General features: G+C 40.6%; 1 protein-coding gene across 6 annotated transcripts in view; it reads left to right on the forward strand.

Moving 5' to 3' along the window:
• Positions 1-25811, forward strand: part of sbno2 (strawberry notch homolog 2) — a 135367-nt gene that overhangs the window by 101960 nt on the left and 7596 nt on the right. For 5 of the 6 annotated variants that reach the window (XM_033046545.1, XM_033046548.1, XM_033046543.1 and 2 more), the window contains 17 exons: positions 3145-3298; positions 5185-5361; positions 6568-6665; positions 10010-10092; positions 11011-11214; positions 12363-12496; positions 13901-14032; positions 14652-14787; positions 16585-16697; positions 17887-17958; positions 18674-18782; positions 19037-19111; positions 19894-20037; positions 21225-21319; positions 22273-22365; positions 24365-24496; positions 25399-25475. In XM_033046545.1, the coding sequence (XP_032902436.1) occupies positions 3145-3298; positions 5185-5361; positions 6568-6665; positions 10010-10092; positions 11011-11214; positions 12363-12496; positions 13901-14032; positions 14652-14787; positions 16585-16697; positions 17887-17958; positions 18674-18782; positions 19037-19111; positions 19894-20037; positions 21225-21319; positions 22273-22365; positions 24365-24496; positions 25399-25475 (2028 nt within the window). The remainder of the gene's footprint in view (positions 1-3144; positions 3299-5184; positions 5362-6567; positions 6666-10009; positions 10093-11010; positions 11215-12362; positions 12497-13900; positions 14033-14651; positions 14788-16584; positions 16698-17886; positions 17959-18673; positions 18783-19036; positions 19112-19893; positions 20038-21224; positions 21320-22272; positions 22366-24364; positions 24497-25398; positions 25476-25811) is intronic. The other variant, XM_033046544.1, reaches the window with a different exon arrangement.

A 25811-nucleotide genomic window follows, 5' to 3' on the forward strand; every position in this document is an offset into this window, starting at 1 on the left:
TCTTTCCCTCTATCAGATAATGTCTTCCAATAACAGAGATTGAGTTGAGTATCTGTTGAGGATCAGTATTGAATATACACATAATGTGGCCTGTCCAGCGTAACCAACAAAGTAACTAGTTCTTCAATGCAGTGGATTTTGGCCTGGGAGAGAACATTGACGATGGATCACTTATCCTTGCAATGAATTTGGAGGAATTTCCAGGGTCAGCATTGGTGTTTTTTCCGCAGTGTCTTGAGGTGCTCCAGGTCTTAAAAGCAATTGAGAGGACAGGAAGCACTGTTGTTAAGTACATACAGGTTTTATGTAAGGTATGAAGTCTTGAATTTTAGATAACAGTTTCCTCAAACAGCCTGTGTTGGTGCATTGACCATAGACTTTAGAGATACAGCACAGAAATAATCCCTTCGGCCCACCAAGTCCGTGTCAATCAGCGATCTCCCATGTACACTAGCACTACCCTACACGCGAGGGACAATTTTACAATTTTTAACAAAGCATATTAACTTACAAACCTGCATGACTTTGGAGGTAACCGGAGCACCAGAAGAAAACCCACAAGGTTACAGGGAGAACAAACTCCTTACAGACAGCACCCGGAGTCAGGATCGAACCTGGGTCTCTGGTGCTGTAAGGCAGCAACTCTACCACCACACTGCACCACTGTCCCACCCATTGTGCCGCCGAAGGTTGGTGAATTTATTTGCCAAAAGTATGCCTTCACCGAGAATTATCTCCCAAGTTGTGTGAAATGGTCACTGTTTCCAGGGTCTGGCTGTGAATCTCTACCAGTTGATGGATGACCTTTATCTTGTGGATGTTGCGTGCAATATCCATTTTCTCAGTGAACGAGTCGCTGTTGATTTGGGTTCCAAAGCATTCACGAACACATGCTTCATTTGTATATAGCTTCTTGGGCATCAAGGTTTAGGTGACCTTGGTTCTGGAGTGTTGTTGCCGCAGGTCAAATAGTTTCCCATCAATTATGTAAACCTCCCTGCTACGGAAAAGTTGTTGGAGGTGAGGTGTCACAATGGGGCGAGAGAGGTGCAGTAATTTTGCCTTGTTCGATGCCATTCCTCACTGAGATGACCTCAGTTGTTGATCCATTGGTTAGTAGATGGTATGCGTGCCATGCAGTGAAAGTAAAGTGGAAAGGAATTTTGTGAGCAGCTGATTTTGTAGAGGTTGTTGCACTGTCTGTCTGAACTGATGGATTTGTAGGCATTAATGAGGTTGAGTAAGGTCATGTTTCGTGGCAAGTGTGGTTGCTTCAACTTGGAGTTGTCGTACGGTGAAAATCATGTCCACTCTCTCGAGGGACAGAATGCTGTTTGGGTGCTGTGAGGAAGCAGCTAAAAAGGACACTGGTGATGATGTTAGTCTGGTATACAACAGTGAACTCGCCCGGTTGCTATCACAGTTGGACTTGACAATCATCAAGTAAGGTCGTTGAGTTTATTGTCAAGTACGGTGAGGAATGAGTACAATGAAAATCTTGCCAGCAGCAGCATTGCAGGCACTTACACTTCAAGAACACACATAAATTATACAAAAAAGTATACATAATTTGATTTTTTTAAAAGAAGACTGTGCAAAGCAACAAAACAAAACATTTGTGCAACACTCTGCAAATAACAAGTTTGCTGCAAACTTCATTTAAAGCTGGCATATACTCCGCAATCATTTCAATAAAACGGATAAGCCCTTTAGATTTGGCTATGGAACTGTCTTCTGTGGTAGTATTTCATGCAGATGTAAAGATGACCTAACATGGGATAGTTTAAACTAAACCTACCCACAAATGCGACAAAAGAAGATAAGATGAACAACGTGAAAGTACATCACTGGACTTTGCTTTTGTGAGGCCCTCAGCATTTAAAAGCATGAGAAATATTTAACGAAAGTATTGAATTGCTTTTGAAGTATTGCTACTGTTGCATACCAAAGATAAATCAAAAGAATTCTGTTACAAGTAGCCTATTGCAAACTTTCTGGTCATTGTCCATAAGCATTAAAAACATTTTCAAAACTGACACATTTCTAAGAATTACTTGTTAACTCAGAGTACTCAGAAAAGTTACTGTCATACGTTTATTTGGGAACATTACGTGGAGAAGGGGAATGTTAAAGCAAATGAGAAACAATTAAGTTAAGTTACCCAGTTGAACAAAATTATGTTCTAGCTCAAAACACAACTGGGTGTCAAATATTTCTTGTTTTGATTGTTTCTTTTTAAAGGAATTTGCAGCCTGCTTGGTACTTTTTGAAGTGAAATCATTGTAAGTTAGGAAATGTGAAAATAGATCATGCATCGGTGAGAGAGAAGCAAATATTATCAGTGGTATGGTGGGAGGGATAGCTATAGTCCTGGTAGCTGCAGGGATTGCCTCGGCTTTTCTTTGAATTATGTTTTTAGTTTTTTAATATCCAACTGAGAGATGGGTGGGGACATGGTTTAACATTGATCTGGGAAATGGCACCTCCAACAATCCAGTTCCCCCTTGGTAATGCACAGTAGTGTCAGCCAGGAGTATGGTTTTAAGTCACCAAAATAGAAGGCTGGTTATGAAAGAGAATTCAGAAATCACAAGGAAACATGCTGACACTTCCTTACTGCTTTGAAGAAGTAATTACCACAGATTGCTCATTATGAAAGCATAACGGTTCGATACCCTGTGCACAGGTGTAAGTGGGATGTTGCAGGAATGTCGTCTGTGGCTCTGCCCATAGCTCGCCCTACCTTAATGCAGAGGTGGAGTTTATAATAGTGTGTTATCAGTCCAAACAGAAAGCAACCAGGCCCCTAACTGGGCTGAAGTTGAGAGCAATATACAAATATGTTCTGTACGTTAAAGACAATCTGCTGGCCGTTTGTATTGCCCCAAGCACACAGCCCTAGGCTGTAATTCACTTCACCAGTGTGCAATATACAAAATATAGTTAATGGAAGTGCACTGGGGAGGGTTTCAACCTTAAACTCTGAAAATCGCCTATGGTTTCAAATGGGTTATTTCATTCACATTATTATTTAACATCATTTGCCCTTCAGCCAAATGTATCTGTATTCAATGTATTCAATCTGAAAGGATTTAATCTTAAGTACAAATTGACAATGACCTAACACCTTCCATTATTTTTTAGTGGTGTTGGAGCAATGGAAATTGTTGCTATGGATATGAAAGTTAGCGGCATGTATATTGCGCGGCAACTAAGTTTTGCTGGAGTAACATTCAGAATAGAAGAAATACCTCTTGATGAAAGTTTCAAACTTGTGTACAACAAAGCAGCTGTGCTGGTAAGGAGTTTAACTTATTTCACAAATATTTCACATTTTTGATTTTATAAAGTATAAATTTCAGAATATATTTGGGTAACCATGCTAAAGTGTAGTTGTAATACTTCAAGGTTTAGGTTTATTATTGTCATTTTTACTGAGGTACAATGAAAAGTTTTCTTTTGTGTGCTATCCAAACTGATCAGATATACAGTACCATCAGTATTTTGTGATTACCAAAACTAGAAAATTTGGAGTGGTTTTCATCTTCATCAAGTAAACTAAAAGATTGAAATCTGCATAATTTTAATTTGATATTTAAATTACATAGAGCAAACAATTACCACCCAACCTGGAAGATGAAAATTATACTCATAGCGGTGTGACTGGAACATTTGGCACGACTGAATTTGTATGCTTCATCATTAAGTGGGGGGAAATATTCCACATTCCTGAACAAACCAACTAAACAACACAACTATTATAGAGGGTGTGGTCTGAAGAAGGGTTTCGGCCCGAAACGTCGCCTATTTCCTTCGCTCCATAGATGCTGCTGCACCCGCTGAGTTTCCCCAGCAATTTTGTGTACCAACACAACTATTATAGTTCTGTTTATTAACTAACACTAACTTCCTTCATATTAATGGGTTATGTTTCACCTGCACTCGTTGCAGACAATGATTGATTGATCAATGTGGGTGTTCGTTTACTGATTTGAGCTGTGAGCCGTGATATTTTGCACAGCATGTCGTCTTCACCAAATGGAAAAACTGACTGGGGCCGAAAATAGATTCAATATGAATTTGAAAGGGAGCTTGTTTTGGGGCATAACTGGCTTGATTTTCCAAGCACGTGGATTTTGATTGCCTGTCCCGTTGATTCAAAAAGTCGTTCTATTTTCTCTGCGGAAGGTTATTGACTTGGAGGGTGAGGTCATTTTATGATTTTTTGGGTTGACTGTTGTGGGTGAGAGCAGCAGTGCTGTTTTCTGTTTGCCTCATTGTGAGATATATTGACATTTGCAACATAATCTAAAAAATATATTAACATTTTAGTTTTTGAAATCAATTATATAAAGTGAACTGACAAATTGTATTTAACCATTTCCACTGCCCTGCAGCAATGTTTAATGCCAGAGATTATATTAATTGCATGATTTTCCTGTACTTGTAAAGATGAAAGAAAATATGCATGTACGGACCATCATTAGCTAAATTTAAACCCTGAGGCATTATTATAGTCGTTGCCAGATTGAGAATTCGCAACCAATTTTCCTCAACCTTCTGCCAGGGCTACAACTGTTTCTCAGCTGTTGGGATTGTATTTTCAGTGATGAATTCTATAATTATTTTGCATTGAAAATTCCCATATTCTCTCAATTAGCCACATGTCTAATTCAAGCCCAAATATATTTTGTGGTTCTGGTTTGTTCTCAAACAAGAGAGGTTAAGGAGAAACAGCCCAGATACATCATACTTGAATGTAAAACAAAGGAAACATCAAATTACAAGTTTGTTAGAAACTTACTAATGCCTACATTTTTATTTGTCAGTAGAGAAAGTAAGCATATCGTATATCATTGTCCCAGAAGTGTGTGACTGCATCTTGCATTATGAAGCAATACTTAATTATTCAATATATTCATGTTACATTTAAGAACTGTACAAGATATCCATTATCATTTCCAAATTGCAAGAACATGCAACTAAAAATTGCTTGTTGAAGGAATATCTTGAATTAATAAAAGCATATTCTTTCTCAGATTCTTTGGTTTTGGTAATCATGTAGAAATCACTTGACTTCACATCAAGACTATTGATGGCAAAGATGGTGTTCCTGAAATAAAGCAGACAATTTTTATGTGTATTTATATTTTTACTTTAATTAAATGGGTTTTCTTTTTTTAGTGGGCTGAAGCAATGAATATATTTCAACATGCAGCAGAATTAATTGGTTTGGAGTCCAGAAAATCGCTCTGGGGACAATTTTGGTCTGCACATCAACGCTTCTTCAAGTATTTATGTATTGCTGCCAAAGTTAGACGTTTAGTAGACATCGGCAGACAAGAAATGCAGAAAGGCAAGGTGAGGGCACTTTCTTTTTCAAGTTGTCTCATTGTTTAATGTAAATTGCACATGATAATGATTGACTTCTATTTTTGGTGCAGTGTTGGAACCTTTAAATTATGTTTATGTAAATGTTTCCATAGACATTTTTATGCATAGCACCAATAGTGAATGGACAGAAGAGAATCAAAATGACCAAGATATGTCGCTCTGCATGGTAGAATTATGCCAATAAATCAGTTCAAATGAAATCAATTCTTCCTCACTAAGAGTGTCTACAGATGTTGATGTACCATGTGATTTGTACAGGAAATCTTATTGACACAAATGGATATAGTTTTGTAATTGAATATCCAATAAATGCATGGATGTGTGCTTCTCCTGAATAATATGAAAATGGGCCTTTCATTGGCTGTATTTTGTAAAGTTTGTGGACTATAACTTTGCTACATATTCTACTTTTAACATAGAAGATAATCAATATTCAATTACATTTTGCTTACGCATGGGGACACAGTAGTTTAGTTTATTTAGTTTAGGTTATTTATTGTCACATGCATCGAGGTACAGTGAAAAGCTTTTGTCGTGTTCTAACCAGTCTGTAAAAAGACAATACATGATTACAATCAAGCCTTTTCACAGATGAATGCTAAGATGAATAACGTTTAGTGCAAGAAAAAGCCAGTGCAATCCGATCAAAGGTAGTTCGAGGGTCTCCAATGAAGTAGGTAGCAGTTCAGGACTGTTCTCTAGGTGTTCAGTTGCCTAGTAGGATTCCTGCTTCATGAACATTGTAGATACTATTCATATTATCTCTGTGAATGTAGGGATACAAGTACCCATTCAATTGTTCATGCTCAGTTCATTATTTAGTTAGGCTACAGCCGATCTGCACCACATCAATTCATTGGCCTTTGATTCCTACATCTTCAAGCCCTCACCTCACAAAAATAGATCTCAGTCTGGAGGATTCAAATAAATGTATCAGAGGCCTTCCAAAGAATAGATCCAGTCCTGTGCTTCTCTGAAGGAGCTTCCAACTAATGGATACACATTGGGCAGGAACAACTGGAATGGCTTGTCTACATTGCGGACTTGCCTACATTGCCTGCATTGTGGTCTGTGGAGTCCACTTGCCTACATTGAGGACTGTGGGGAGTGACTTTAAATGTGCGGACAATCTTCACCATGACCTAATTGCACTTTATTGTCTATCCATTCCAGTGTGTTGTTATAGGATTGCAGTCCACAGGTGAAGCACGGACACGAGAAGTACTTGATGAGAAAGATGGTCATCTTAGCCAATTTGTATCTGCTGCTGAGTAAGTTAAAGATGCCTTGCTGATTCGATGACTATAATGTTTGCTGGATTAAACAGATTCAGTTTGGGTAGATGTTGTGGCTATCTGGTTGCATTTTTGACGTAGTTTCAACAAGTTATAAAACAATATAATGCTTTTAGTTTAAAATTCAAGACATTTAACAACAATAAAATATAATGTGTTGTATTGTATATAAGTTAATATATTTTATTTTTATTGTGCAGAAGTTACTTAATGTTAATTTGAGATAAAATGGTCAGTTTACCCACAGTGATTCTCTTCTGAAAGTTGCAGTTACGTATACTAGCATGTAACTAAAATTGACCGTTGCAATAATATTTACATAAGCAGATCTGAATGCTAAAGCTAACATGTTTATAAATAACTGTGACCTTTAAACAAGTTTTTTAAAGTTCTTAGAATTTACAGGTTGTAACATTTTGAAGTTATATTCTCGGACAGTGTAATTTCCATAAAGTTACTAAATACAGGTGCACAACCTTTTATCCGAAGATCCAAATAACGAAAACCTCCGAATAGCGGACATTTTTTCGGTCCTTGAAGAAAGGTCCTTGAAAACGTTCACCGAGGGCGGCCTGCAGAGGTGACAGCGGAACCTCCGGTCGGTCCTCGAAGAAAGGGGAACTAAATCCCCATTCATAAAAGAGAAGGTGAGGGTATATTGCGCGGGAGGGTTAATAATTGACTATATGCTGCTGCCTGCCCGCTGAGGTAAAAAGTTCCCACGGTAGACTCACGATACACAGTGTATCGTGAGTCTTGCGTGGGAACTTTTTAACTCAGCGGGCAGGCAGCAGCAGATTGTCGCTCCCTTAAGTTTCACCTCACCTACACCCCTCTGCTTCCCAGCCATGTGTGTGACCCCTTCACTCCCCTCTCCAGCTCCCCGCTCATTGCACCGGCGCGGGGGCTTTGCACTGTCTTCACGTCGGCGATACCAGCAGGTCAGTGCCAGTCACCGGAGACGTCAGGACCAACGGGACACCGACCCCCAGGCCCACTGCAAGCACGGAGATCCCAGAGACCCACAGCCAGCAGCAGCCCAGCCCCGTTCCAACTCCAGAGGAAAACTGCAAACTGGCCGGAGACGTCAGGACCACCAGAAGCCGTTCCCCGAGCTGCGCCCCCTCATCGGGACACCGACCCCCAGGCCCACTGCAAGCACGGAGATCCCAGAGACCCACAGCCAACAGCAGCCCAGCCCAGCCCCGCTCCAACTACAGAGGAACCTGGATTGCGGATGACGGGGTGCAGCTCGGGGCGTCGTAGGGGCCCATCGGGGAGCGGGTTCCTGTTGGTCCTGACGTCTCCGGCCACCTGCCATCCTCCGGGAACTGTATCGCCCTTGCAGGAGAGTGGGGTTGTTTGCAGTTGCAGAGGGAGGGGGCAAGGGCGGTACAGTTCCCAGTCTCAGCTCCAGTCCAGGGGGGTGGCCGGAGACGTCAGGACCAACGGGACACCGACCCCCAGGCCCACTGCAAGCACGGAGATCCCAGAGACCCACAGCCAGCAGCAACTCCAGCCCAGCCCCGCTCCAACTCCAGAGGAATACGTAGGGGCAGAAGCTGATGGTGTGCAAGGTACGTCTTGTTCTTGGGGTGGCGGATGAGGGGGCGCAGCTCGGGCTGTGGGCGAACTGCCACTTGTCGCCGTAGCGGCCCATCGGGGAGCGGATTCCTCTGGAGTTGGAGGGGGAGGGGGGTATTGTGCTGTTTGATCGCTCCCTGCTATTCCAGGGACAGGGAGACACAGCGGCTTTTTAGACTGGTGGGCAATCACTTCCAAAGTTCTGCCCACACAGTCAGTACACCTCTCCTACACTGCATTTCATACAAACATTTATTCTGCAAGAAAAAACTACATTGAAGACTCAAACTCGCGACCGAGTAACTGCCGGGATCAAGGCGCAAACTCGTGATCTAGCTCGGGGATTCAAGAATCCCCGAGCTAGGCCGCCTAAGGGCATGTAGCCCCGCTAGGGTGACATGAGTGCAAGAGGTGATTCAGTGCTGCGGGCACATTTACAAATTCAGGAATTCATTCAACACACTGCATTTCATACAGACATTTATTCTGCAAGAAAAAGCGACATTGAAGACTCAAACTCGCGACCGAGGAACTGCCGGGATCAAGGCGCAAACTCGCGACCTTGCGGATATGAGCCGAGCACTCTACCACTGAGCCAGCCATTAAAATCTACGCTAAAAAATTTCCATTCCGAAGGCCGACAAATTCTGAATTACGAAAAGTGTCTGGTCCCAAGGCTTTCGGATAAAAGGTTGTGCACCTGTAGTAGTAATTTGGACAGACCAAGCCCGAGAATTGATTCTTCCTCATAATAAATTACCTAATACGACCCAGTTCAGCGATATTAAACCGTTATCGGTGTCAATGCACTGGAATAAGCATGAACATTTTGGCAACATTTCCATTTCTGCTCATAAGCCAACAGCACCCTTGTGCATGTGAGAGGTTGTAAATCCAGAATTAAACATCAATGCAGCTCCCTCACATACAGATAGTCGTTTGTCATCACCCACTAGGTCACCCATGAAAAGTGGTTACTCAGTGATGGGTGTCAGTTAGTTTCCAGGAAATGTCATTACTACTGAAAACACCAGTTTGGAAGAATCCCTTCTGAGCTCTGAGAACCAGGTTTCAAATCACACTTGGACAGTTCGATGTGATCAAGCTATAATTAGCGCCCAAAGCTTAATTTTTGTCACAGTGTCTATGCATTTCTTTTAACTTGTTATCAATGGAGAAAGCAGCTCACTTGAATGGTATTCTATCAATGAAACTGTACAATTATTCCCTACACATCCTTCCGACGGGCTTCTCCTAAATCTGGGATCTCTACCCTCATCAAATTAAAATGGGGGGACTATATATAAACATAGCTGTAATTTCTACATGGTGAAACCAAAATGTATAAAAATGGCCTTTAATAAAATCAGACAATGTGCACTTTAACCACATGTGATTTTTCCTATTACAAATCTCAAGTTGTGAAGTACAGAGGCAAATAAATAAATGATGGGTCTTTGTCCCAAACATTATGGAGGGCACTGTATATGATCTAAAGATAAATCGGAGTCTTGTGCTGTTAACTTGCTTCTGGTGGACCAATTTCATAGGAGTGCACAGCAGAGATTGGTCATTTTCGACTGAGGAATTTAAAATGAAGAAGAGAATTTATATATTTTGTTTTATCTAACAGTTTATGTTTTTCATCGTGACTTCATTTTATTTGGTATGTATTATTAATAAATCAGTTTTAAATTAAAATTCTAACAGGATCAACTTTTGCTTTCCCCTTGCAGAGGCGTCTTTAAGTCACTAATTCGGAAGCACTTTCCTTCAACAAAGAGAAAGAAAGAAAAGGGAGCTGGGACGAAAAGGAAACGTAAGATAACATTACAGATATTTTTTTCTGAGTAAAAATATAGATCGTGGTGAATTTGTCCTTTGTTCATTGGCTGCAATGTGACCCTACTTTCCACTAATATGTGGTTAGCAAGTTTAGGCTCAGAGTAACTAACACTGAAGAAACCAAAAAAGCCTTATTTTGTTGGGATGGTGGTCCTAACATTTGGGACAGATGCGAACTGTGCCAGAATTCTGCTCTCTTTTTTTTGGCTATTTTATATTGCTGCAGAGGAAATCATGGCTGGATCTTCTGCCTGCAATTCCAACTTAAGGAAGAAGTTTTCAAGTGAAATCCAAATACATTGATCACACTGCATTGTTAACACTAACACTAGCATTAGTTTAGTTTTTAGACTGTCCCATAATTTGTATGTGGTAGAAATATCACTACTATGCGAGATAAATCGATCAGTTGCTCAACACTTTAACTCCCCCTCCCATTCCCACACTGATCTTTTTGTCCTGGGCCTCCTCCATTGTCAGAGTGAGGCCTAGCATGAATTGGAGGAACAGCACCTCATATTTCGCTTGCACCCCAGCGGTATGAACATTGACTTCTCTAACTTCGTAGCCCTTGCTTTCCCTCTCCATCCGCTCCCTCTTCCCAGTTCTCCTACCAGTCTTACTGTCTCCGACTACATTTTATCTCTGTACCGCCCACAACCCTGACATCAGCCTGAAGAAGGGTCTCGACCCGAAACATCACCCATTCCTTCTCTGAAGAGATGCTGCCTGTCCCGCTGAGTTACTCCAGCATTTTGTGTCTTATCTAAAATAGACCAGCAATGGAGTGCCAGCAGTGTTTTAGTTAAATGATTTTCTGTTCTTGTGACGTAACAGTTTTGCACTAATATTGGTTATAAACTATATCCTTGCTTAAAAATTTTCCCCGTAGGAAAACAACGAGCCCGGCACTCGAAACAAGTTCGAAATGTTCAGGATTGCAACTATTTAAATAGTGATTTCAGCAGCTGTGATTCTGAGGTTGATACTGACAGTGATTTAAACTCATCACCTGCATCTGCCATAGAGATATCTGAAGAGGCTGATGTCATTGCTGTGGATCTTCCCTTTAATGGTTTTCTATCTATGGAAAAAGGTACTACCTAGTGTAAAAATTTCCCAAGAATGGATCGTGGAAATCATTAGTCAAATACGGTTTACAGTCTTGACTTTCAGTGCATTGAGATTGTGTTCCCATGCAATGTTAGAAGCTTATAAGGCAAACAGTTATCCACAGGACCAGAGGAAGGGAGAATCGTGCCAAGCCAATGTTTTAATCAGTCAAGCCTGGAAGTTCATCGTCATGCCTTTTCAATTGAGATACAATGTATATGGCATGGCAGGTCTAAAGAAAAGAAAACACAAAATAACTTTATATCAAAATTCACAGAGGACTTTGAATCAAGTGATTTTGTAAAAGTGATATCCTTTAAAATATTAGCTTGAATACATTGCATGTTTCGTGCAGGCAAGTTAATCAACCGAATTTACATTGAAAATAACAAGTCTCTGAAATAAAAATAATTGCTCTCCAGTATGGAGATACAAGGAAATGAAGATGCTGGAACCTCCAGTATGATTGGTGAGAAGAAAGTTTGGGGGAAAATGGTAACCATTCTGATATCAAAAATTAATCGATTGAAAAAATAAAAAAATGCCGGGATTTATCCTTCCCTTATCCTCCAGCACTGACTCCCGACCAAAGCTCTCACGAGCACAACATAAGCTGATTTAGATTCATCAGGATTCAATTTCCAGCACTGTCTGGCCAAAGGGACCACATTTATTTGTAGAATTTAGATCCTAGAGCAGGACTTTGCAGAAATAGGCCCCTTGGCTCACAATGTCCAAGCCAAAGATGATGCCATGACTTCAATCTGAAGAGGACCCACGACCCGAAACGTCACTCATCCTGTTTCTCCAGAGATGCTGCATAACCCGCTGAGTTACTCCAGTACTTTGTATCTTATCTTCAGCATCAGGGATAAAGCAGATTTAAGCATTGCCTCTGATAGTTCAGTATTAATAGATTGCATGTATACCTTTATTGTTACTGACTTGTCTCCAACCCTGGTAAATTATTTGTTTTAACAAATGAAAATGTTGGCTATTTACCTATTTACATTATTTCTTATGGAATGCAATTTTCTGAATGCCGTTCTTGGAGCAAGAGTAATGTAAATGTTCAAACATTCTGAGTGATCTTGCATGATTTTGATTGATTGATGAATTATTTTTCATCAGCAGCAACACTAGAATTTGTGGAAAAACTGAAAGGGGATCTGCTGGCAGAGGTTGAAATACTCGGCAAAGAACTACCTCTAAATACACTGGATGAACTAATTGACTTGTTCGGTGGTCCTGACTATGTGGCTGAGGTAATTTATTAAGACTGCTCATGGCTGAAGTTGCCTTTGTATTTGTTCTATAAGTGATTATCGAGCCTTTGTATTTGCTCTATAAGTGATTACATGCTATGGTACCAGAACACACAAACCCAGAATGTACACTACTCACTTGCAACGACAGCAATACTATAGATGATTTGCTTAGGAGGAGAAAATGTATTGCATTTTGTTTGGGCATCATATCCTTCAAAGTAGCACAGGGCGGCACAGTGCCGCAGCATGAAAGCTCCTGCCTCATAGCGCCAAAGACCCGGGTTCGATCCTGTCTACAGGTGCTGGCTGTGCAGAGTTTGTACGTTCTCCCTGTGACCGCGTGAGTTTTCTCCAGGTGCTTCGGCTTCCTCCCACATTCCAAAGATGTGCAGATTTGTAGGTTACTTGGCTTCTGTAAATTGCCCCTACTGTGTAGGATGCTAACGTGGGATAACATAGAACTATTGTACAGGTGATCAATGGTCAACGTGCACTTGGTGGGCCGGAGGGCCTGTTTCCACGCTGTATTTCTAAACTCTAAAAACAAACCAGCAGGTCATTATTCATCACTAGTCCTGCATACAGACACCTAACGACACCAATAATTAATCAATATTTTCAAGAAAATTAGAGGCAGATTTAATCATAGTTTTCCCCCTTTTTGTATCTTATTTATTTGCTGTTCCGCGAGATTGAAAGATCAGTCATTTAACTAACCTGTCGTCTATATACAATCAGTTGGATCACTGAAAAGCAATCAGGACCAGGATGCCAAGCTGTCTGTCTTTCCTTTTCCATTGATGCTGATGTCTACTGCTTCAGCTGTGTGGCTTGGCTACCTGGTGTCATAAGTGGATGACCCTGTGGATTGGATGGAGAATTAGAGACACATTATGTAAATTTAACTCGTGGCATTTGGTTTCTCATTCAAATGTTCAGTCCATAATATATACCAGTGGCATTGAAAACAACCGGAAAAGGGGAACCGTGGTGGAGACTCAAACAGCTCATGTTAGGAGAAAGGTCCAAGAAATATACCCATTCTTTGTGGGTCCCCATAATTTCAGAAGCCAGTCTCCAGCCAATTCAGTTACAGCTGAGAGCAGCCAAGGCGAAAGGACCAGACAACAGTCCATACTCAAGAGTGAACAGTGCCTCCAGTCAAACTGTTTCAGTTTGGCTATGACACTGCCATTCACCTGATGATGACCTAGGCATTAATCATCATAGTAATCCTGTGGTTAAAGCAGGACAAGTCCATACCAACAAACTGTGCAACAATCCAGTCAGTCCTAGTCGCTTATCGCTTAGTCCTGCAGATCATGTTCAGTTACATATGGGTTCTGGGAATGTGTGATCATATTAACATTTGCTGTATGTGTAAATCGTTAATTTTAATAGATGACTGGAAGAAAGGGTCGTGTTGTTCGCAAACCAGATGGCTCAGTTTGTTACGAGTCCAGAGCAGAACAAAATCTGACCATTGACCACATAAATTTAAAGGAAAAGGAGCGATTCATGAATGGGGATAAGGTAGGTTTGTTTCTCACTGTCGGTAAATAGATATCCAGTAAATATTAGTAAATAGATATCCATCGTGATGGATATGAGTGATGAGTCTAATCCCAACTTGCTTCAATAGCAAGGTGGCACTGTGGGGGCGGCACGGTGATGCAGCGGTCGAGTTGTTGCCTTACAGGCAGCAACGGGTTCAATCCTGACTACGGGTGCTATCTGTACAGAGTGTGTACGTTCTCCCCGTGCCTTTGTGTGGGGTTTTCCAACATTTCCGGTTTCCTCACACACTCCAAAGATGTACAGGTGTTTAGGTTAATTTGGCTTTGGTAAAAAATCATTTTCGCTAGTGTGCAGATTAGTGCAGGATACGGAGATCACTGGTCGGCGCAGCCTTGAGCCGAAGTGCCTGTTCCCGCACTGTATCTTTAAACCAAACTAAACTCAACCAGCCTAGTGTATCCCCGCATTGTTAACCATACCACAACCTGCACATTGGGGAAATGTCTCAGTGCCCATTGATACAGTGTATAGATTCTTCTGGTGAAGTTGCTATTATGGGGAAAATACAACACATGTAACAGTTGATAACAGTACATCTGAGTTAATTAATAAATATTCTTTTACATCTGTCAAGTTGGTGGCCATCATCTCAGAAGCAGCCAGTTCAGGAATTTCACTGCAGGCTGACAAAAGAATAAGGAACCAGCGGAGGAGAGTGCATATAACCCTGGAATTGCCTTGGAGTGCAGACCGTGCGATTCAACAGTTTGGTAAGGCTTGCTCACACTTGGCTATCTGTAGCAGTAACAAGCCCAAATATCAACAAATTTAATATTTTTCTTTATTATGCTTAAAACCAAAGACATTTTTGTCTGAAGTAGGTATTAATTAACCTTGTGCACTATCATTAAGTAGCAATTTGGATCAAAAAATGTTTTCTCAGATAGTAAGTGTTGATTTGTAGTCGTAATAATAATGGCCTCACTCCATGTCAGGTTATATAGAGTTTATTAGGAATAAGCAACACAAATTCTCACTTGAGAGTTCACTTTAAGACTAACAGAATGCAGCAGACCGCGACGCTAACAAGCTAGTGGGCGTAACTACAAATGCATGACTCATAGCATGAGCCACTAATCTATATCCCCCCTCTTAAAGAATCAATAACAATGTATAACTAAGCAAAGCAAATATCACAACCGATGACAGCCGTGTGTAAAGTTAAACATAGTCCGGATACTTCACGACCGGCCTGCAAACACAACCGGCACGTGTACGATAGAGGCCATCTCCATTCTGTTTCTCCGGGGACATAGCTGGTGATGTCACCGCCGTGGGGGAGTGGACCAACGCCTCTGGTCTGAAGAAGGGTTTCGGCCCGAAACGTCGCCTATTTCCTTCGCTCCATAGATGCTGCTGCACCCGCTGAGTTTCTCCAGCAATTTTGTGTACCTCTGGAGTAGAAGCAGGAGACTGTGGCGCAGGCGAAGATGGAACAGACAGAGGAACTGTCACAGGCATGGATAATTGTTGTGCTGGCAAGAGCATGCGAGGGTCACTAGATGCAAATTGAAATGAACTTGTACGATCCGGATAATAAGGAGGAGGGCTTGGCTCCTTCACAGGCAGAAGATGTTGTCCGTTTCGTCGGTAGTGCCGCCATCGGCTCTAACAATGTACAAGCGTGGCTCTGAAGCGGGATCAGAAACCACCCCAATACGGTCACGGTCTTTGTCAGTTTGTAAGCGGACCACCTGTCCTTTGGTCAATGGTGGCAGTCAGATTTAGCCCTGTGAGAGCTCTCCATGAGGTGTTTTGCACTTCTGACAGCCCGTTCAGCCTGACTGTGGATACTCAGGGCTGCTGGTGATGTGAAAATTCTGGTCTCCATTCGTATCCCGCTTCTGACACCATATTGATTTGTAGTCCTTGTAATAATAATGGCCTCACACCATGTCAGGTTATATAGAGTTTATTCGGAATAAGCAACACAAGTTCTCACTTGAGAGTTCACTTTAAGACTATCGTAATGCAGCAGACCGCGACGCTAACAAGCTAGTGGGCGTAACTACAAATGCATGACTCATAGCATGAGCCACTAATCTACAGTAAGATATCCAGTTTTAAAGTCTGTCCAAGTTAAACGATTATCCATGGGCCAGAGAATAGTAGTTTACCAGCAACAACCCTGACATTTGTAATCCTTGTTTATCCTAATTAAGTAAACACTTAATAAAAGTTTAATTCCATTTTCGTGGTTCAAGCAGAATACATATTGTTACTTTCTGATGTCAAACATAAGAACATAACAACTAGGAGCAGGAGTTGCTTATATGACCCTTAAGCATTGGCCTCATCCCCACTTTAACGCCGACTACCCAATGTTCTTCATTCTTTAACATTACCCATGGAGAGCCTTAACCTTTTGGCATTAGTTAGTAAATGTATGAGAGTTACCACATCAAATACTGACCTTTTAAACAATTTGTGAACAGTGTTATCCCAAGGTATGAATGCAATTGAATTTATGATTCTTGCATGAACTTCTTTTACTTTATCTTTTTCAGGTCGTACTCATAGGTCAAATCAAGTGTCAGCTCCAGAATATATATTCCTCATCTCTGAACTTGCAGGAGAAAGGAGATTTGCCTCCATTGTTGCAAAACGCTTAGAGAGTCTGGTAATATATTTTTTCTTCTTCAGTGCATTAATTACCCCTTTGCAGGTTCACTTATGGTTATAAGTGTTTTACAGCTTGTTCTCAGCAAAACTGAAACTGGATCTAGACTCTAGCGGAAACCACTTTTTAAACATTTTTAAAAGCAGTGGAGTTGCTGCCTCACATCGCCAGAGATCCGGGTTCGATCCTTACTGTATGGAGTTTGTCTGTGTGGAGTTTGTGCATTCTCCCCGTGACCTACGTGGGTTTTCTCCAGTTGTTCTGGTTTTCTCCCACACTCCAAAGCCATACACGTTTGTACAATAATTGGCGTTGGTAAAATTGTAAATTGTTCCTAATGTGTGTCGGATAGTCTCAGTGTGCAGGGATTGCTGGTCGGTGTGGGCCGTAAGGCCAGTTTCCTCGTTGTATCTCTAAACTAAACTAAACTATCACCTCTCAATTAATAACTATGGGCAGATCCTTCCTCTCCTTGAAGTGGCAATCTGCAGTATTTTTCTTATATAAAAAAAAGAATTGGTGGCACATTAGTGACTTAGACTGTACCTAAAATAACGTGCAGAGATGTTCATCGTTCTTGTGAGAATTCACCACCAGTGTTTCATGTTTTAATCATGTTTCATTATACTTTTCAAATCAATATATCAGTAATCCGGACAATGTTTGGCATCCAGTGCCTTTTCTGTAGTTAACTATTCAGATTATTAAGTATGAAATCTGCCAACTGCAAGACTTCCAATCCCTGAATATCGCTAGACTGTTTATGAGAGAACTACACGTTCTTATTTCCTGCCATCAACATTTTCTCTCAGTCCTGAACATGATGCCACGTTAAACTAATCTCCTATGCCTGCACATAGACATAGAAAAGTACAACGCAGGAATCTAAAAGCTTCTGAAACATCAGTATTGTATCTGCTTCTGCCACCACCACCAATGTTAAAGCTTTCCAGCACACATCACTCTGTAAAAGAAAACCGCCCTGCATATGTCCTTTAAAGCTTCCCCCCTCTGACCTTAAAGCTATGCAGTCTAGTCTTTGACATTTACACCCTGGGAAAAACATTTGACTGGCTACATGTGATTAATTTAGAATAAAGAGGTTTAAAGTTCAAAACGTATTACATCATCGACATTGCATAAAGCTATTTTTGACAGTATTAGAATTGCAAATCTCTTCCTTTGTTAGGGTGCTTTGACACATGGTGATCGGAGGGCAACAGAATCCAGAGACCTCAGCAAATATAATTTTGATAATAAGGTAATATCTTCATTTCACTGCCATAATTTATTTAACCCAAGGAAGTGTAAATCTGGCTAATGAATCAACCAAGAATTAAGTTTGGGCATATGTGCTCCAGAGTGATTTTGAGGTAATGAGTCCCCGCCCACCCTTTTTCTTCCTCTGGCTTCACAATTTGCACTACCTCTATCCTTATCTCTCACCTTTTGCCTTTTCATCTCTGGACTTTATCCATCTGTCTATCAAAACCCCCCTCATCTATATCTACCTATCACTTACCAGGCTTTGTCCTGCATTCCCACATTGACCTTTCTGTCCCAGGCCTCCTCTGCTGGCGGAGTGAGGCCTAATGCAAATTGGAGGAGCAGCACCTCATATTTTGCTTGGGCAGCTTAGAACCCAGTGGTATGAATATTTATTTATCTAACTTCAAGTAACCCTTGCTTTCCCTCTCCATCCCGCCCCAAAGTAGTTCTCCGACCGGTCTCTCTCTCTCTATCTCTCTCATTCTCTCTCCCCTCTGATTTTTTTTCTTAATTGTTGAGATGGTATAGGAGGATTTAAGAGGAGGAAAGATGAAAGATTTTTTTAACAAACTGCTTGTCACAAAATTAGGATTCAATTTTCTTATCAAATCCACATTGGATGCACAATGTTAAACCAACCTCAGAAACCTCATTTTGAAATTTACGCTGGAATATTTTTTTCTGATTATATTTTTCCTTCCTTACAGTATGGAACCAGGGCATTGGATAAAGTTATTAAAACCATATTAGGCCAGGTTGAGAATAAAGTGCAACCACCAAAAGATTATGTTGGAGGCCTAATTAATTTTATTGAAGGTAAAATATTCGTTTGAGACTTGCATGTAGCGTTAACAGTCCATTAACATTTAATCAAATATAAGTTTTTTGTATTCAAAATGCATTATTTAGAAACATGCTTGTTAATACATCAGTGTTAGTAAACTATGATTTACATCAAAAATAAAGTCAATGAAGCAATGAAGACATTATCTTTATATGTTAATAACATCCAGCTTTCTGTAAAATATGATGTTCAGCCAAGAAATTATCACATTGCATATATTTTACAGACATGAGGATCGGATTGATGGCTGTGGGAATATTCTGCAAAGAAAACCGCTATGGATACGTAAATGTGGAGAAAGGTGAGAAATAAATAAATGATTTTTAATCTTCGCTTGAGTGGTGTTCTACATACAGATCATATTTACATTACATTCACTTTTTTTTTTAAGTCTATAGTTGATTATGGTTGGGGATGTACAGTGTTTAAAAACCCAATGGTTGCTGGGAAGTTGTTCTTGAACCTGAAGGTCATGGTTCTCAAACTCTTGTACCTTCTTCCCGATGATTGTAATGAGCTGAGTGCATTGCTAGGGTGGTGCAGTGTTTGGTGATATCAGCTGCCTTTTTGAGGAAGTATTTGGTTGGTGTTGATGCAATTTACTAAGAAATAAGATTTGAACTAAGACGTTGCAATCATTTATATCTTAATAATAATCTTCCTCCGTAAAACGCTTTAATTAGGCAGTAATTAGTTTTATTTTCCACAATATTAATTATTTGGAGTCAGATACTGACACGTGAAGGAGACACTATCATATGCAACTTATGAAAATATACATGCTGATTGACTGAGAAACATCTGTCAGGTTCTAGGCATTCTCCTTCCCCAAATGTTCCCACCACTAACAAAATTATCTCCAAACCCCTCTCATTGCCATCAAAGCTCTTCCTTTTCTCAACCTCCCTATTTCCCCCAGAGTCGTGGCAACAATGAGGTTAATTCCAAACTCTGAGAGACTCGCAGATAATCTGAGAGATTCAATATGGACCAATTTATAAAGAAGCTTGCTCTATTGTTTTACGAGGTGATTTAAAATCTGTAGTGAAACTATGCTAACAGGCTTTTTATGTTTGCTTTCAGACTGTAGCATCACAAAATTCCTGAATCGAATTCTCGGACTCGAGGTTCACAAGCAAAATGCACTTTTTCAATATTTTACCGACACGTTTGATTATCTTATTGAGAAGGACAAAAAAGAAGGAAAATATGACATGGGAATTCTAGGTATGAAGAAGAGTTTATTAACACGAAGGTTTTACCCAAAATGTTCTAATTTGCCTCACACTTTACATCCATACGTTGTGACAAGTTGGTAAAGTTTGACAAATCAAATGAATCTATATATGTTGCACCACTCTAATTTAATATTAATCATTTAAATTACATTTCCTCCATGAAAATGTTGACATGCATGTGAATCGCTTGTGTTTGAGATTGAATCGACAAGGGCTTGCTGGTTTATTCAATCACAATTAACCAATATAAATAGAATACATTGCACTTAATACCTGAATAACAGAAAATCAAAACTGGTCTCCTGATTTGACATCCTTAATTACCTTAAGGACAAGTCAAAAGTCAAAGTGTTTGATTGTCACATGTACCCACAACAGAATAATGACATTTCTACTTGCTGCAGCTTTACAGGCCTATTCACACAACAACACACAAATAAATGTACAAGTTCATATGTCACAGGAGCGGGATTAGGCCATTTGGCCCATTGAATCTACTCCGTCATTCAATCATGGCTGATCTATCTTTCCTTCTCAATCTCATTCTGAATTCTCCCCGTAATCACACCCGTACAATTCAAGAACCTCTCAATCTCCGCTTTAATAATCCCCAATCACTTGGCCAATGCCAATAATCGGTAATGCGCTAAAGCAACAGTTAGTAATACACAGTAACCAGATTATAATAGTGCAAAACCAAAGTATGTAGTGCAACCTAAGTAAAATGTATAGTTAATCATGGTTGGTGTTGTGGTGTTCAAAAACCTGATGGCTGCTGAGAAGAAGCTGTTCTTGAACCTGAAGGCCATGGTTCTCAGGCTCCTGTACCTTCTTCTCAATGATTGGAGTGAACCGAGAATGTCTTTGATGATATTAGCTGTCTTTTTGAGGAAGTGTCTCTTGTAGATTCATTAAGGTGGGGAGGTTAGTAGCCATGACGGTCCGGGCAAAGTCCACCACTTTCTGCAGCCTCCTTCATTCTGGGGCATTCAAGCTACTGAAATAGGCCGTGAGGCAACCCGTCAGTATGCTCTGTACCATGTAATTCGGCAACATACCGATCCCCCTTAATGTTCTAAGGAAATAGGGTGCGCTGATGCGTTTTCCTTGTGATTTACATGTTGAGTTTAGTGCATTGAATACTTTTATTGAGCATTTTTTTCCCCATTTGATCAGATCTAGCTCCAGGAGTGGAAGAGATATATGAAGAACGGCAAGAAGTATTCTTAACACCAGGGCATCCACAGGATGGGCAAGTGGTGCTCTATAAGGTAAATCATGCTTCTGTTGATTATATAACCACAATCCATTTTTCAGATTTGAAGGTCAATTGCCCTTAGCAAATAATATGCTTGAAATAGTTCCATAAATTAAACGAGTAGAACTTTTTTTTCACCAAGCAAAAAGTGCAGACCTGCATATGCTTGAAAACTCAAGTAAAGCAAAAAAAGATGGAAATGCTCCATCGGCCAGGGAACATCAGTGGAGAGAGAAACAGTTCAGGCTTTCAGTTATTTAAGTAATTTATCTGAAAAAGTAACTTTTCACCTTTTGCTTATCAAGATTCTATCTTCCACCACCCTTAAATATATAAAGACTCCACTTTTTGTTGCTTTTTGGAGGAAGAGATTTACAAAGACTCAGATTTTCCGCAACTTTGTCTGAAATTGGCAATGCCCTATTACACAATTCTACCTTCTCCCACCAGAGGAACCGGCCTCTACACTTACGATCTCTCATCGTCATGCACGTTTCGTTCATTTCCTTCTCACAACATTTCCAGTGGTAAATCTTGTCTGCATCTTCTCCAATGCCTCCTCCGCATGCTTCCTGCAATGAGATGACCAGAACTGCAAACACCGCTCCAAATTGATATAACCAAAGTCCAATATAACTGGAACATGACTTACTGGCTCTTATACTCAATGCCCAAATGATGATGACAAGCATACCATACAACACTCTATCTAATTGTGTTGGTCACTTTCAGGGAAATGTGGATTTAGAGCCCAACATCCCTCTGTATATCCATGCAGTTAAAGATCTTGCCATTAACTATAGATTCTCTCATTACATTTGACCCGCCAATGTGCGACACCTCATCATTTTCAGATTAACCTCCATCTGCCTTCTCCACCCATTTCTGTAACTGATTATATCACACTGTATACTTTAAATGCCTTCCTCGCTATCAATTGCAGTTAATTGATTTTGTTTTATGCAGATAAGTGTGGATCGAGGCATGCCCTGGGAAGAGGCGTATCAGAAGTCACTCACCCTGACTGGAGACAATGATGGCTTTTACATTTCACACAAGGTGAGTAGCACATTTTGTCTCTTCATTACCTTGTGCCATATAACTAAAACTTTCAGCCAAGTGAGTTAGCTGAGATGAGATTTCTATCTGAAGCATAGATTCTGTGTGGCAGATTAAAGAACAGGTCAACTCAGCTACCTTGTATTTAAAACACACTCTTTTACTGCAAGATTATTTATATGTTTTTAAAATGACCTTTCAGTGTTTGTTTAAAGCAAGTCCACTTTCTGCGAGGCCGCCAAAGTTTTAGTCTTTATTCCGTCATTTCAGTGGCTTCATTTGAGAGAAGCTACTCTCAATCATCAGCAAAATGATGGAAGATAGTGTATGATAGTAACATCAAAGGACTCTCACGCTGCTGTTGCTGCTCACTGAGCCCCATTTGGGTTTCACCAGAACCAAACTTCATCATAACATCAATACAGAGGTGAATTTCAGAGATGACGATAATTGGCTTCAACACTGGGCACCGTTTGACTGAGGATAGCTTCAAGACACTCTACTATAAAGGAAGTGGAAGGCCGTCACAGAGCAAACACTCCAGTGGTTGGAGTCGTACCTCACGCAGTGGAAGATGGTTGTCATTGTTGGAATTCAATCATCTCAGTTCCCAGGCATCATTGCAATAGTTCTTTGGGGGTTGTTCTAGGCCTAACCATTTTCAGTGATTTCATCCTTTCATTATAAGTTCAGCAGTGGGAATATTCATTGATGATTATGCAATGAGACAGTCCAGTCCTGCACAAAGCAAGACCTGGAGAACGTTCTGGCATGGGCCTATAAGTGGCAATTAATACATATGTCACATATGTTTCTGACTTTGACCATTTCTGACAAGAGACAGTCTAACCATGATCCCTTGACATTTCATGGCGCATTACCATGCAGTGTTCCCCACCATCAGTATCCTGGGATCATCATTAACCAACAGCTCAATTGGATCAGGCACATGAATATCCATCTCATGATCACAAGAGTAGGCTGGAGATCCTGCAGCAAACGTTTCACCTCGTGACACCCGCCGGCCTCTCCATTATCTACAAAGTGCAAGTCAGATGTGTGATGGAATGCATTCGTCTGAAGCTCGTTATGTGGGAGAAAGCAGCCCATATGATTGACACCCAACTACTACCTTAAACATTAATTCCATCCGTCGCTGGCTTTTAATGGCTGCAGTGTTTGTCATGTACAAAGCACCCTGCCGATGCTAGCCTTGGCTACCCTGACTATACTAAACAAGGTTCTCCAGCACATGGGAACACCATGCAGGCATGCCATCATGTTGCACAACATCCTGATTTGGAAGTATATTGTTGGTTCTTCATCGTTACTGGTGCAAATCTTGGAATTGCCTATCCAACAGCGCTGCCGTGAATATCCACTCTCGAGGATCAGCAATGACTGGAGAATGGAGCAAACCACCCTATTCCCATGGGAAGTGATGGGTAATAAATGCTGACTTGTCAAAAATGCCAAATCCCCAAAATTGGATTTTAAATTTTTTTTAAAGCACTTCCTGCAAACAATAGAATACTGTGGCTACAAACTAGTCAGAGGATAGGACTGGAGCCATTAATTCATGGCACCATTCTACAGGCTGCAAATTCATGAGATCCGTTGGGGCTGGATGGGTTAGCAATATCTTCCATCTAATTCCATCCTGCTCTCTTCTTGCCTTCACCAATTCCCACGATGTTGGCTATGGAGTTACTAAGATGTCTGATTGTGGCAATGCTGACAAGTGGACTCACTGAAGCAAAACTTTATTTCCAGGGTCTTGTTGTGAGCGGCTTTCAGATGTTTCTTCAAGGAATAGTGGTTAGCGTGTTCACTGCCCAGAAAGTATGGAGCAGCAAATGACATGAATGTGTTGGGATGTATTTGTAGTACATTGCTTAAAATTTCAAAGCATTTTTATCAAGTAAAATGTATTAAATTTCTAATTCTTCAAACATACTGCCTTGGAACTTCCTTCTTACCAATTGCTTTTCTGTTACAGCTTAGAGGGAATGAGCCTTTTGCACTTTTGGCTGAGCAAATTACTGTGAAGAATTATGTGTTGTACAAACCAAATATTGGAAAACAAATACAACCAGAAAGTTTTGATAACTTGCGAAGGAAATACAAACAAGTAAGTATTATAATGACAAGATTTATATTAGTTTCGAGATATGTGGCGAGGAAACAGGGTCTTCGGCCCAGCAATTCCCCGCCGACCAGCGATCACCCATATATTATGTTTGATCCTACGTACTAGAGACAATTTGCAGAAGCCTCCAATTAACCTACAAAACGGCACGTCTTTGGAATGTGGGAGGAAACCAGAGCACCAGAGAAAACCCATGTGGTCACAGGAAGAACGGACAACCTGCATACAGACAGCACCCATAGTCAGGATCGAACCCGGGTCTCTGGCGCTGAAAGGCAGCAACTCCACCGCTGCGCCACTGTGCCGCCTCAATTCTGGTGTATTGATTACAAACACAAAACAATGAAGACCACTGAATCTTCCTCATTACTTAGTGTACGTGCATGCTAACATTCTGTGTTTTCTGTGCAAGCCCCCCCCCCCCCCCCCCCCACCCTATAGACCTTGTGATCTGTTTGTACTGCGACATTTTGTAGTCACACTCTGATTAAATAATAATTTGCCTTTTGATTTTTCCTTAACCTCTCATTTCCCACTGTATACTCCACTTCAAAACTTCTTGTCCACTCACTTAGATATCTGTATTTCCTTGCAGGCGTTTTGTGTCCTTATAACTAGCTCACCCTCACCCACTTTTTGTACAACCAGCAAATCTGACTGCAATACACACAGTCCCGGGATGTATGTCTTGCTTTGAAACAACAAGACTGACTGATACAGTAACGTATGCCAGGCTGACTGGTGGACTGAAATGGCATCTCCAACACCAAGGTTGATAGAATGGAATCAGTCCTTTCTAATCATAAGAGTAGGGTTGTCCTTGCACTGGAAGAGAAGATAACATTTATTTATTGGTACTTATTGATTTATTTTGTCTATTTAAGGTCAAACCAGAAGAGGCCAAAGAATTTTGGGGAAACCTGTATAATTTTGCTTTCCAGAAATGCAGTCATGCAGCTTGGTAAGACTTTGTCACTGAATAACTTCAGTGATTCATTTCCCTTGTATAAGAATCCCTCTGAAGCTTAATATAGCTGATTGGTAAAACTGTGTGGATCAAATATTTTGAGATGCATATCATGGCGATATGTTACATTACATCAATAAAGTTTTAAAAATAACTAGAACTTATGGTGTGCAAGAATGGAGTGCTGTAAAGAACATTGCCACTGTTCTTTACATGCAAAACAATTTTAATTTTTGTAAAAGAATGTTTCAAATTCATTGTGGATGTGCATTGTTGACATTTCATATTTGTAGTGGAACAGTGGTACAGATTTATAAATCTCCTCGGAGG

The sequence above is a fragment of the Amblyraja radiata genome, chromosome 29 (assembly GCF_010909765.2).
Source record: "Amblyraja radiata isolate CabotCenter1 chromosome 29, sAmbRad1.1.pri, whole genome shotgun sequence".
Taxonomy (NCBI): domain Eukaryota; kingdom Metazoa; phylum Chordata; class Chondrichthyes; order Rajiformes; family Rajidae; genus Amblyraja; species Amblyraja radiata.